This window comes from Coregonus lavaretus (genome assembly GCF_964263955.1).
Source record: "Coregonus lavaretus genome assembly, chromosome: 26".
Classification (NCBI taxonomy): domain Eukaryota; kingdom Metazoa; phylum Chordata; class Actinopteri; order Salmoniformes; family Salmonidae; genus Coregonus; species Coregonus lavaretus.
Genome location: NC_140013.1, coordinates 40,987,482 through 41,002,439, shown reverse-complemented (window position 1 = coordinate 41,002,439; position 14,958 = coordinate 40,987,482). Strand labels below are relative to the sequence as shown.

Below are 14,958 nucleotides of genomic sequence, written 5' to 3'. Positions count from 1 at the left end.
TGACGTTGTGTGTTATGTAATGTGATGGTGTAATAAGTTATTGTGACGGTGTGTTATGTAATGTGATATGTTATTGTGACGGTGTGTTATGTAATGTGATATGTTATTGTGACGTTGTGTTGTGTGATATGTTATGTAATGTGATGGTGTGATATGTTTTTGTGACGGTATGTTATGTGATATGTTATTGTGACGTTGTGTGGTATGTTATGTAATGTGATAGCGGATATGTTATTGTGACGGTGTGTTATGTAATGTGATATGTTATTGTGACGTTGTGATATGTTATTGTGATGGTGTGTAATGTGATATGTTATTGTGACGGTGTGTTATGTTGTGTGATATGTTATGTAATGTGATGGTGTGATATGTTATTGTGACGGTATGTTATGTAATGTGATAATGTGATATGTTATTGTGACGGTATGTTATGTAATGTGATATGTTATTGTGACGTTGTGTGATATGTTATGTAATGTGATGGTGTAATAAGTTATTGTGACGGTATGTTATGTAATGTGATAGTGTGATATGTTATTTTGACGGTATGTTATGTAATGTGATATGTTATTGTGACGGTATGTTATGTGATATGTTATTGTGACGGTATGTTATGTTGTGTGATATGTTATTGTGACGGTGTGTTATGTAATGTGATATGTTATTGTGACGGTGTGTTATGTAATGTGATATGTTATTGTGACGGTGTGTTATGTAATGTGACGGTGTCTCACCTCCAGAGCGTTGCAGATGGACTGGACAGCACTGACGGAGGAGCTGTGAGAGGGCCCAAACACCGCCCCGACACCCAGAGCCAACTGGTCACAGGCTGGGAGAGGGACAGTAGAGAGGGACTGTTATTGGCTGAATCCCAAATGGAACCTTATGACCTTCAGTGCCTTCAGAAAGCACACAGGCATGCTCAATAAAACACATAAACAAGAACACTCCAGTGCCCGCTCAGCATCAAGAGAACACTCCAGTGCCCGCTCAGCATCAAGAGAACACTCCAGTGCCCTCTCAGCATCAAGAGAACACTCCAGTGCCCGCTCAGCATCAAGAGAACACTCCAGTGCCCTCTCAGCATCAAGAGAACACTCCAGTGCCCTCTCAGCATCAAGAGAACACTCCAGTGCCCTCTCAGCATCAAGAGAACACTCCAGTGCCCGCTCAGCATTAAGAGCAGCCTACGACACAAGAGGGATTGAAGTGAGAAGCCTTCAGAAAGCATTCACACCCCTTGACTCGTTCCTCATTTTGTTGTGTTACAGCCTGAATTTAAAATTGATACAATTTAGATTTTCGTTCACTGGCCTACACACAATGCCCGATAACGGCAAAGTGGAATTATGTTTTTCTAAATTTGTGCAAATTAATAAAATATTTTAAAAAGCTGAAATGTCTTGAGTCAATAAGTATTCAAACCCTACGTAAGTTCAGGAGTAAAAATGTGCTTAACAAGTCACATAATATGTTGCATGGACTCACTCTGTGTGCAATAATGGTGTTTAACATGTTTTTTTGAATGACTACCTCATCTCTGTACCCCCACACATACAATTATCTGTAAGGTTCCTCAGTCGGGCAGTGCATTTCAAACACAGATTCAACCACAAAGACCAGGGAGGTTTTCCAATGCCTCGCAAAGAAGGGCTCCTATTGGTTCAAATTTTAAATACATTTTAAAAAGCAGACATTAATATCCCTTTGAGCATGGTGAAGTTACTCATTCCATTTTGGATGGTGTATCAATACACCTAGTAACTACAAAGATACCACTCTCCATATTTTCAAGCATAGTGGTGGCTGCATCATGTTATGGGTATGCTTGTAATCGTTAAGGACTGGGGAGTTTTTCAGGATAAAAAAGAAATGTAATGAAGCTAAGCACAGGAAATCCTACAGGAAAACCTGGTTCAGTCTGCTTTCCACCAGACACTGGGAGACTAGAGGAAAACCTGGTTCAGTCTGCTTTCCACCAGACACTGGGAGACTAGAGGAAAACCTGGTTCAGTCTGCTTTCCACCAGACACTGGGAGACTAGAGGAAAACCTGGTTCAGTCTGCTTTCCACCAGACACTGGGAGACTAGAGGAAAACCTGGTTCAGTCTGCTTTCCACCAGACACTGGGAGATGAATTCAGCTTTCAGCAGGACAATAACCTAAAACACAAGGCCAAATATACACTGGAGTTGCTTACCAAGAAGACAGTGAATGTTCCTGAATGGCCGAGTGACAGTTTTGACTTAAATCTACTTGAAAATCTATGGCAATACCTGAAAATGGTTGTCTAGCAATAATCAACAACCAATTTGACAGAGCTTGAAGAATTTTTCAAAGAATAATGGGCAAATGTTGCACAATCCAGGTGTGGAAAGCTCTTAGAGACTTACCCAGAAAGACTCACAGCTGTAATCGCTGCCAAAGGTGATTCTAACATGTATTGACTCAGGGGGTTGAATACTTATCTAGTCAAGATATATTACTGTTTCATTTTTCAGGACTTTTTACAAAATGTTAGAATTTTTCTTCCCCTTTGACATTACAGAGTATTTAGTGTAGATCGTTGATAGAAAATGACAATTAAATCTATTTTTATCCCACTTTGTAACACAACAAAATGTGGCGTAAACCAAGGGGTATGAATACTTTCTGAAGATATTGTATACAGTGCACTACCTTTGACCAGGGCTCTATGGGGATGCAGACAGAGATATCTGACCAGGGCCCTATGGGGATGCAGACAGAGATATCTGACCAGGGCCCTATGGGGATGCAGACAGAGATATCTGACCAGGGCCCTATGGGGATGCAGACAGAGATATCTGACCAGGGCCCTATGGGGATGCAGACAGAGATATCTGACCAGGGCCCTATGGGGATGCAGACAGAGATATCTGACCAGGGCCCTATGGGGATGCAGACAGAGATATCTGACCAGGGCCCTATGGGGATGCAGACAGAGATATCTGACCAGGGTCCTATGGGGATGCAGACAGAGATATCTGACCAGGGTCCTATGGGGATGCAGACAGAGATATCTGACCAGGGTCCTATGGGGATGCAGACAGAGATATCTGACCAGGGCTCTATGGGGATGCAGACAGAGATATCTGACCAGGGCCCTATGGGGATGCAGACAAAGATATCTGACCAGGGCCCTATGGGGATGCAGACAGAGATATCTGACCAGGGCCCTATGGGGATGCAGACAGAGATATCTGACCAGGGTCCTATGGGGATGCAGACAGAGATTTGACCAGGGCCCTATGGGGATGCAGACAGAGATATCTGACCAGGGTCCTATGGGGATGCAGACAGAGATATCTGACCAGGGCCCTATGGGGATGCAGACAGAGATATCTGACCAGGGTCCTATGGGGATGCAGACAGAGATATCTGACCAGGGTCCTATGGGGATGTAGACAGAGATATCTGACCAGGGCCCTATGGGGATGCAGACAGAGATATCTGACCAGGGTCCTATGGGGATGCAGACAGAGATATCTGACCAGGGTCCTATGGGGATGCAGACAGAGATATCTGACCAGGGCCCTATGGGGATGCAGACAGAGATATCTGACCAGGGTCCTATGGGGATGCAGACAGAGATATCTGACCAGGGTCCTATGGGGATGTAGACAGAGATATCTGACCAGGGCCCTATGGGGATGCAGACAGAGATATCTGACCAGGGTCCTATGGGGATGCAGACAGAGATATCTGACCAGGGCCCTATGGGGATGCAGACAGAGATATCTGACCAGGGTCCTATGGGGATGCAGACAGAGATTTGACCAGGGCCCTATGGGGATGCAGACAGAGATATCTGACCAGGGTCCTATGGGGATGCAGACAGAGATTTGACCAGGGCCCATAGGAAATATGGTGCCACTCGGGATAAAGCAATTGACTGTGTAAAGAATACAAATAACAACCATCCTTACCTCTTCTGGAGGCTTCGAAGCTGTCGAAGAGGTTTATTCTCTGGATGTCGTAGGTCAGGGTGGTGTTGGGCATTAAGGTCCGGTTCCTGTTGATGTTTGTCGCAGCGAATTTAAAAGCCAGCTCCTCCACACTAATGGGTTCATTCTCAAGGGTCTCAAAGATACCCCCTGGAGAAATAGCAGAGAAGAGAGGGTAGTATTACTTTCAAAGATACCCCCTGGAGAAATAGCAGAGAAGAGAGGGTAGTATTATTTTCAAAGATACCCCCTGGAGAAATAGCAGAGAAGAGAGGGTAGTATTATTTTCAAAGATACCCCCTGGAGATTATTTTCTATCATTATCTGTCATTATCATTCACTTATGCATTTGACGCAAAGGCTGTCTACTTTGTAGAGCAAAGCTCCAACCTAAAGTTGTGTCCCCCCCCAAAAAAACTCCCAAGTCCTTTCATCACACAGTGCCCACTGAATGACCGACCAGCTTTAATAGTTTGGAAAAAGCTTTTGAACAAATCAGTGACATTGAGAGAAAAAGGGAAAATAGTCAGTGAACGAAAGTTTACTGCAGAGATCTGGGGGACTTTGTTGTGGCGTATAGGCTCAGGAGCTGGTGGAATTATACTAGGGGTGAAGAAGTGCACTACATTGGGAATAGGGTGCCATTTGGGACGCAGCCTAGCTATCGGATTACAAGGTGGAAGTTGAAATCCTTCATCAACCGACTTTTTATTTATTTGACCCTTATTTTACCAGGTATGTTGACTGAGAACACATTCTCATTTACAGCAACGACCTGTGGAATAGTTCCAGGGGAGAGGAAAGGGTGAATGAACCAATCGGATGCTGGGGATGGTTAGGTGGCCGTGATGGTATGAGGGCCAGATTGGGAATTTAGCCAGGACACTGGGGTTAACACCCCTACTCTTACGATAAGTGCCATGGGATCTTTAATGACCACAGAGTCAGGACACCGGTTTAACGTCCCATCCGAAAAGACAGCACCCTACACAGGGCAATGTCCCCAATCACTGCCCTGGGGCATTATTTTAGACCAGAGGAAAGACTGCCTCCTACTGGCCCTCCAACACCACTTCCAGCAGCATCTGGTCTCCCATCCAGGGACCGACCAGGATCAACCTTACTTAGCTTCAGAGGCAAGCCAGCAGTGGGCTGCAGGATGGTATGCTGCTGGCTATGACTAATGGTTTGATAAGAGGGAGTGAACCACAGATGGAGGTCACGGGAGGCTGGGTTCAAACACAACAACTGTTTCCTCTCTTTGGATTCGTTCCAAATGGCACTCTATTGCCTTTATAGTGCACTACCAGGGCCCATAGTCCCTTTAAACACAAATACTTATGGGCTAGCAGTGTGTGCCCATAGAGCGTTGGTCAAAAGTAGTGCACTATATAGGAAATAGGGTGCCATTTGAGACACACATTCTCTCTGTCCAAAAAAACACACATAAACTATAAACTATAAACTAAGTATGTGGACACCTACTCGTCAAACGTCTCATTCCAAAATCATGGGCATTAATATGAAGTTGGTCCCCCCTTTTCTGCTATAACAGCCTCCACTCTTCTGGGAAGGCTTTCTACTAGATGTTGGAACATTGCTGTGGGGACTTGCTTCCATTCCGCCACAAGAGCATTAGTGAGGTCGGGCACTGATGTTGGGCGATTAGGCCTGGCTCGCAGTCAGCGTTCCAATTCATCAGGGCTCTGTGCAGGCCAGTCAAGTTCTTCCATACCAATCACAACAAACCATTTCTGTATGGACCGCGCTTTGTGCACGGGGGCATTGTCATGCTGAAACAGCAAATGGCCTTCCCCAAACTGTTGCCACAAAGATGGAAGCACAAAATCGTCTAGAATGTCATTGTATGCTGTTGCATTAAGAATGAACTGGAACTAAGGGGCCTAGCCCAAACCATGAAAAACAGCCCCAGACCATTATTCCTCCTCCACCTAACTTTAAAGTTGTCACTATGCATTCGGCCAGGTAGCGTTCTCCTGGCATCCGCAAAACCTAAACTCGGACTGCCAGACGGTGAAGTGTCATTCATCACTCCAGAGAACACGTTTCCACTGCTCCAGAGTCCAATGGGGGCGAGCTTTACACCACTCCAGCCGACGCTTGGCATTGCGCATGGTGATCTTAGGCTTGTGTGCGGCTGCTCGGTCATGGAAACCCATTTCATGAAGCTCCCGATGAACAGTTATTGTGCTGACGTTGCTTCAAGAGGCAGTTTGCAACTTGGTAGTAAGTGTTGCAACCGAGGACAGACGCTTCGCACTTCAGCACTCTGCGGTCCCGTTCTGTGAGCTTGTGTGGCCTACCACTTCGCGGCTGAGCCGTTGTTGCTTCTAGACGTTTCCGCTTCATAATAACAGCACTAACAGTTGACCGGGGCAGCTCTAGCGGGGCAGAAATTTGACGACCTGACTTGTTGGAAAGGTGACATCCTATAATGGTGCCACGTTGAAGGTCAATGAGCTCTTCAGTATGGGCCATTCTACTGCCAATGTTTGTCTATGGAGATTGCATGACTGTGTGCTAGATTTTATACACCTGTTGTTGACAGGTGTGTCCACATACTTTTGTATATATAGCAGTGGAGGCTCCTCAGAGGAGGAAGGGGAGGACCATCCTCCTCAGTGAATTTCATAAAAATAAAAATGGTAAAACATTTAGCAATAACAGCACTGTATAGGGGACTGACGTTACTATAGAAACTGTGTTTAGTTTTCCCCTCTCACTTTGGAGACGGTGTCATGTGACCTTCTGACTGTGTTTAAAATGAGAGCGAGAACTCATGCCAAAGAGTCGTGCTGCAGCTGGTACCATTGATAGGTTTGTAAAGGAGAGGAGAGGAGAGGAGAGGAGAGGAGAGGAGAGGAGAGGAGAGGAGAGGAGAGGAGAGAGGAGAGGAGAGGAGAGGAGAGGAGAGGAGAGGAGAGGAGAGGAGAGGAGAGGAGAGGAGAGGAGAGGAGAGGAGAGGAGAGGAGAGGAGAGGAGAGGAGAGGAGAGGAGAGGAGAGGAGAGGAGAGGAGAGGAGAGGAGAGGGAAATAAAACCATAACAAATGGTTGTGAAAATGAGCTGAGACCAGAACCTGTCATGAATTTAATTTAAATGAAACACAATCATTTCTGAGCTAGTGGTCTGTAAACTGCCAGGGTGGTGGTAAGGGAGGGGGGTGGAGGTAGGCAGGCGATGGGGGTCAGGGGGAAGAGGAGGAAGAGGAGGAAGGGAGAGGCAGGGGGGAGAGGCGGGAGGCATGGGGGCAGGAAGGGGGAAGCGAAGGGGGGGGCGAGTTAAAGGGTTTAGGGGTTGATGTAGGTTATGTGGTGGGTGCTCCAGCAGACAGATAACGGTGCTAGACAGTAGCACAGCAACAGCCACAGCCACAGCCAGCATTGTGGTCATATCTTACTCCAGCCATGCAATAACAGTACACTACTTCCGCCATGTAACAAGAGTCATTTATACCTGTAGCATCCCAAATGGCACCCTATTCCCTTTATAGTGCACTACTTTCAATCAGGACATAGGGCTCTGGTCAAAAGTAGTGCCCTACTGTATATAGGCAATAGGGTGCTATTTGAGTCGCAGCCACAGTGTTTTAAACCCAGGGTTTAAAGAGCGGAATGGTGTGGAAAACATTAGGGTTAAGTCCAGGGAGATGAAATGCCATCACCACCTGCATAACATGACCAGACTTGATGAGACGCTGTGTCTTAAGGCACCCTGTTCCCTTTATAGTGCACTACTTTTGACCAGGATCTATGTAGGTAATTGGGTGCAATTTGGGATGCATTCTCAGTGTTCTTAATCTCTGTTGAGAATGCCTGTGCACATTCTGGAGATCTACCTCCTGTTTCAGATTATCTAAAACATCTGGATCCACAGTCATTACTGATAGAGGCAGAAATAAAGCTGTAGGATATACACACTACGGTGACGATCACATTCAGAACCAGCCAGACAAAGACACAAAGACAACCCTGAACATGCGCACACTTGGGCTTTGTTCAATAAAATAATAGAATATGACAGCAGTGTTATGAGACCTGAGACAACAGATATCTCTACAATATAGACATCACCTGAGATCTGAGACAACAGATATCTCTATAACGTAGAGATCATCTCAATGCTATCTTGGCATTAGGTCACGTGATCAGAACGTTTATTATTATTTATTTATTTTATTTATATACGAGCTGAAATGCTATTTTTCCATCTGACACCTCCAGAGGTATAAATCAATGGTTTTGTCCCAAATGGCACCATTTTCCCTTTTCAGTGCACTACTTTTGACCAGTGCACTAGAGAATAGGGTATAGGTTCAGACACACACCGTGCTTTCAATAATTAGATCCTCACATCAGACTGATTTCATCATTTCAGCTCCACACTCTACATCTGTTTGCAAATTACATGTCCACCGCTACAATACACCAGCAAACCACAGCAACCATCGGGTCATTGGACTTTCTATGAAAAACTATCTTTGCGGAATTGCTTGTGAAATTGTGATTGATTTTGAAGGGGAACAGCCAGCGCTGAAGAGCAGAGCTGAGGAACAGAGCTGAAGAACAGAGCTGAGTCTCACTCAGTCTCTCTCAGTTTCACTCAGCCTCACTCAGCCTCACCCAGCCTCACTCAGCTTCTCTCAGTTTCACTCAGCCTCACTCAGCCTCACTCAGCCTCACTCAGCCTCACTCAGCCTCACTCAGTCTCACTCAGCCTCACTCAGCCTCACTCAGCCTCACTCAGCCTCACTCAGCCTCACTCAGTCTCACTCAGTCTCTCTCAGCCTCACTCAGTCTCACTCAGCCTCACTCAGCCTCACTCAGCTTCTCTCAGCCTCACTCAGCCTCACTCAGGCTCACTCAGCCTCACTCAGCCTCCATCCCCAACACTGAGAAAGCCTTGCCCTGGCTCCCCAGTCACTGTCTGTGTCCCAAATGGCACCCTATTCCATACATATTGCACTGCTTTTGACCAGAGTCTGTTTGGTAAAAACGTATGCAGTAAGCGACAAATATCAACATACTACTCATCCATACTGAGAGAGAGCAACTGATAAATGTATCAATAATCTGTATAATTTCAAAGACCGCAAAATACCTTCTGCCCCTCGGTCAGTTTGGCCTTAGATAATATCCAGTTTAATCATAGTCCTCTCTAATAACTTCATAGAAATACAGCTACAGCAGGATGTTGTTTTTGTGGTTGTTGTTGTTTCGAACCATTATGCACACACACACACACACACACACACACACACACACACACACACACACACACACACACACACACACACACACACACACACACAGACACACACACACACACACACACACACAGACAGACACAGACATGCACGAACGCACACGTGCACACACACACACACACACACACACACACACACACACACACACACACACACACACACACACACACACACACACACACAGACAGACAGACACAGACATGCACGAACGCACACGTGCACACACACACACACACACACACACACACACACACACACACACACACACACACACACATACACACACACACTGAGCTCTGGTTGTGCAGTACATTGATTCTTAATTAAGGTTTATGAGAAGGTTATTTCAATAAAAGGTCTGCATCATTCCTATCAGTACGCATCTGTCCTGTCTGTACCTCTCCTCTCCTCTCCTCTCCTCTCCTTCTCCTCTCCTCTCCTCTCCTCTCCTCTCCTCTCCTCTCCTCTCCTCTCCTCTCCTCTCCTCTCCTCTCCTCTCCTCTCCTCTCCTCTCCTCTCCTCTCCTCTCCTCTCCTCTCCTCTCCTCTCTCCTCCTCTCCTCTCTTCCTCTTCTCCTCCACCTCTCTTAACCTCCTCCTCCCCCCTCTCCTTCTAACAGAACAGATTCCCTGTGGATAAATACTATTCTTTCCTCAGATTCCTACCTGAGGAGGATTCTTGAAGATCTATTCACACCATGCACACACGCACACAGACTGTGAAATTAATCTCCTGATTCCCAACATGCCACCTCATGGATTCACTCTGTTCTGTTCTGTTCTGCAACACTTGAAATCCCTGCTTGTCCACCTCAGCAAAACACTGGAACCACTAGAATACTAGAGCTATAGGCCTACAGTAATGTAACTTTCTGCTCTGTTAATAGGCCTACAGTAATGTAACTTTCTGCTCTGTTAATAGGCCTACAGTAATGTAACTTTCTGCTCTGTTAATAGGCCTACTGTAATGTCACTTTCTGCTTTGTTAATAGGCCTACTGTAATGTCACTTTCTGCTCTGTTAATAGGCCTACTGGAATGTCACTTTCTTCTCTGTTAATAGGGCTACTGTAATGTAACTTTCTGCTCTGTTAATAGGCCTACTGTAATGTCACTTTCTGCTCTGTTAATAGGCCTACTGTAATGTCACTTTCTGCTCTGTTAATAGGCCTACTGTAATGTAACTTTCTGCTCTGTTAATAGGCCTACTGTAATGTCACTTTCTGCTTTGTTAATAGGCCTACTGTAATGTCACTTTCTGCTCTGTTAATAGGCCTACTGGAATGTCACTTTCTTCTCTGTTAATAGGGCTACTGTAATGTAACTTTCTGCTCTGTTAATAGGCCTACTGTAATGTCACTTTCTGCTCTGTTAATAGGCCTACTGTAATGTCACTTTCTGCTCTGTTAATAGGCCTACTGTAATGTAACTTTCTGCTCTGTTAATAGGCCTACTGTAATGTAACTTTCTGCTCTGTTAATAGGCCTACTGTAATGTCACTTTCTGCTCTGTTAATAGGCCTACTGTAATGTCACTTTCTGCTCTGTTAATAGGCCTACTGTAATGTAACTTTCTGCTCTGTTAATAGGCCTACTGTAATGTCACTTTCTGCTCTGTTAAAGATATTTTGTGGATATTCTTTCAGAAACAGATGATGCCAGTGAGTCACTGACAGTGCAGTACAATGCTGTGGACTGGAACATTCGGTTAGGGCTGTGTTGAAGGCCTGGCAGAACACTTTAAAAGCAATTCCCCTGACTTCTGCAGAGATTGCTTTCATGCTAAGCACTATGGATGTCATCTCTACCGTAAGGTCAGGATTCAATCCAAGTGCTCTAGTCGACAATGCGGCTTCAAGGTAAACACTGCAGTTGTCCTCTCAATTGGAATTTACCTTTGCAGATGGAATCCTTAATTGGTGAAACTGCCACGTCCGTTTGGAATATTACAACAACAAAGAAGTTACAACAAACAACCAACACTATTATTTTCTGTAATAATAGGACAGAAGAAGATGCAATGCTATTTTTTCCAAACTGCTGAATGCTCCTGTCCTCCGTCTCCCTCAACGATAAGACAGTGGAGCTGTTCCCCTGATGCACATCACATCTTTAAATGTCAAGCACGATATAGCGCGGTTTGAGATTGAATCCCGGCCAAGTCAAGTGCAATGCGACAACGCTAGACAGCTCCTAGACACCTCCTAGTCACCTCCTAGACACCTCCTAGTCACCTCCTAGTCACCTCCTAGACACCTCCTAGTCACCTCCTAGACACCTCCTAGTCACCTCCTAGTCACCTCCTAGACACCTCCTAGACACCTCCTAGATACCTCCTAGACACCTCCTAGACACCTCTTAGACACCTCCTAGTCACCTCCTAGACACCTCCTAGTCACCTCCTAGTCACCTCCTAGACACCTCCTAGTCACCTCCTAGACACCTCCTAGTCACCTCCTAGTCACCTCCTAGACACCTCCTAGACACCTCCTAGATACCTCCTAGACACCTCCTAGACACCTCCTAGATACCTCCTAGACACCTCCTAGTCACCTCCTAGACACCTCCTAGACACCTCCTAGACACCTCCTAGACACCTCCTAGTCACCTCCTAGACACCTCCTAGATACCTCCTAGACACCTCCTAGACACCTCCTAGATAACTCCTAGACACCTCCTAGACACCTCCTAGACACCTCCTAGACACCTCCTAGATAACTCCTAGACACCTCCTAGACACCTCCTAGACACCTCCTCCTTTTCTCTCTCTCTGAATTTCTCTTCATCTGTTTCTTTGGCTACTAATGCTAAAGGCCTATGAGTAACAATGGCCTATGAGTCGAGCATCGATCCACGTCATCTAGAAACAGTACTGTGCTATGGATCCATATGTGCCATCTAGAAACAGTACTGTATTATGGATCCATATGTGCCATCTAGAAACAATGTTGAGATTCTCTTTCCCATCTTTATTTAGAGCCCCTGATTAGAAATGGATTCCACTCTCACTGTTGGTTTATACTGATGTTCTGTGCCGTGGAACCTGACCGTGTCTAGTATTCGGTCCAGTATGTCAAGAGGTACCTGTCCGGCCCTTATAGGGACCAGCACACACATGCCTGCATGGATATACCCAGACAATGCACGCATGTGCACCTGCACACACACACACACACACACACACACAAACACACACACACACACACAGGAATGACCACTGCTGACATTATGCTTCAACATCTTAAAGGTTACTGGGCCAACTAAAATGTACTGTACTGAAAGTAATGAATGATAGAATAGCTTTGAGAAATGGTCTTCGGTAGAAAATGAATCTCGCTTGAAGCTTGACCAAACGCAATGATACACTGTATGGCCATAATTATGTGGACACCCCTTCAAATGAGTGGATTTGGCTACTTCAGCCAGACCTGTTTTTGCCAGGTGTATAAAATCGAGCACACAGACATGCAATCTCCACAGACAAACATTGGCAGTAGAATGACCCGTACTGAAGAACTCTGTGACTTTCAACGTGGCACCGTCATAGGATGCTAGAGCTGCCCCCGGTCAACTGTAAGTGCTGTTATTGTGAAGTGGAAACGTCTATGAGCAACAACAGCTCAGCCGCGAAGTGGTAGGCCACACAAGCTCACAGAACGGGACCGCCGAGTGCTGAAGCGCGCACAAGCCTAAGATCACCATGCGCAACGCCAAGCGTCAGGCTGGAGTGGTGTAAAAGCCCGCCGCCATTAGACTGGAGCAGTGGAAACGCGTTTTATGGAGTGATGAATCACGCTTCACCATCTGGCAGTCCGACGGACGAATCTGGGTTTGGTGGATGCAAGAAGAACGCTACCTGCCCAAATGCATAGTGCCAACTGTCAAGTTTGGTGAAGGAGGAATAATGGTCTGGGGCAGTTTTGTATGGTTCGGGCTAGCCCCCTTAGTTCCACTGAAGGGAAATTGTAATGCTACAGCATACAATGACATCCTTTCCTCTTTCAGCAATGCAATGCCCCCCGTGCACAAAGCGCGGTCCATACAGAAATGGTTTGTCGACATCGGTGTGGAAGAACTTGACTGGCCTGCACAGAGCCCTGACCTCAACCCCATCGAACACCTTTGGGATGAATTGGAACGCCGACTGCGAGCCAGGCCTAATCGCCCAACATCAGTGCCCGACCTCACTAATGCTCTTGTGGCGGAATGGAAGCAAGTCCCCAGCAGCAATGTTCCAACATCTAGTGGAAAGTCTTCCCAGAAGAGTGGATAGCAGCAAAGGGGGGACCAACTCCATATTAATGCCCATGAATTTGGAATGAGATGTTCGACGAGCAGGTGTCCACATACGTTTGGCCATGTAGTGTAACTTAATACTGTCCTGTAGGCTCACAGAAAATACAGAATCATTTTCTCCTGCTACTGAAATCAATACCAGAGGACGTTTTATATATATTTATAACTTTTAATATCTGAACATAAACTCAGCTAGGTTTTCTCCATCAGTGTTTAGCTCAAATCACTGCGTCTGCACCAAGTGAGTTGTTATTTACCCTTAAAAGCCTGGATTTTTAAAAACATTTTTTTTAGTCATTTAGCAGACGCTCTAATCCAGAGCGATTTACAGGAGCAATTAGGGTTAAGTGCCTTGCTCAAAGGCACATCGACAGATTTTTCACCTAGTCGGCTCGGGGATTAGAACCAGCGACCTTTCGGTTACTTAACCACTAAGCTACCTGCCGCCCATATAGCGCGTCAGCCTGGGGAATGGTCGCTCCTGCGGTAGCTGAAGCACAAGCAGGAGGATTTCAGCTCTGAGAGATACTGCCACTGTGGCAGAACAAATCGATTAGTGGCCGTCAGTCTGTTGATCACTGTTGACTAAAGCTCAGTGGCACAATCACCTATTGTTGAAGGTCTAGAGGTGATATAGTCATACAGTATTTAGATCTAGAGGTGATATAGTCATACAGTATTTAGATCTAGAGGTGATATAGTCATACAGTATTTAGATCTAGAGGTCATACAGTCATACAGTATTTAGATCTAGAGGTGATATAGTCATACAGTATTTAGATCTAGAGGTGATATAGTCATACAGTATTTAGATCTAGAGGTGATATAGTCATACAGTATTTAGATCTAGAGGTGATATAGTCATACAGTATTTAGATCTAGAGGTGATATAGTCATACAGTATTTAGATCTAGATACCTTCCATGGCAAGCATTCCAAGTGAAGCTGGTTGAGAGAATGCCAAGAGTGTGCAAAGCTGTCATCAAGGCAAAGGGTGGCTATTTGAAGAATCTCAAATATATTTTGATTTGCTTAACACTTTTTTTGGTTACTACAGGATTCCATGTGTGTTATTTCATAGTTTTGATGTCTTCACTATTATTCTACAATGTAGAAAATAGTAAAAATAAAGATTAAACCCTTGAATGAGTAGGTGTGTCCAAACTTTTGACTGGTACTGTATGCTTAGTCTATTACAATGAAAACAAACTTAAAGATACCAAAAACTACTTTGTCCAATCAAGCTAAATAACATGTGGCTGTCCCATTGAACTGATTGTGTGTGAGTGTGTGAGTGTGTGTGTGTGTGTGTGTGTGTGTGTGTGTGTGTGTGTGTGTGTGTGTGTGTGTGTGTGTGTGTGTGTGTGTGTGTGTGTGTGTGTGTGTGTGTGTGTGTGTGCGTGCGTGTGCGTGC

At 45.4% G+C, this 14,958-nt stretch overlaps 1 protein-coding gene across 1 annotated transcript in view; it reads right to left on the bottom strand.

Moving 5' to 3' along the window:
- The window catches only part of LOC311102044 (glutamate receptor ionotropic, kainate 1-like), a gene marked incomplete at both ends in the record, with an annotated part of 60,838 nt that overhangs the window by 33,070 nt on the left and 12,810 nt on the right, over window positions 1–14,958 (bottom strand). Inside the window, 2 exons of the mRNA XM_084143259.1 lie at window positions 735–829; window positions 3,948–4,115. Coding sequence (XP_083999385.1) covers window positions 735–829; window positions 3,948–4,115 — 263 coding nt within the window. The remainder of the gene's footprint in view (window positions 1–734; window positions 830–3,947; window positions 4,116–14,958) is intronic.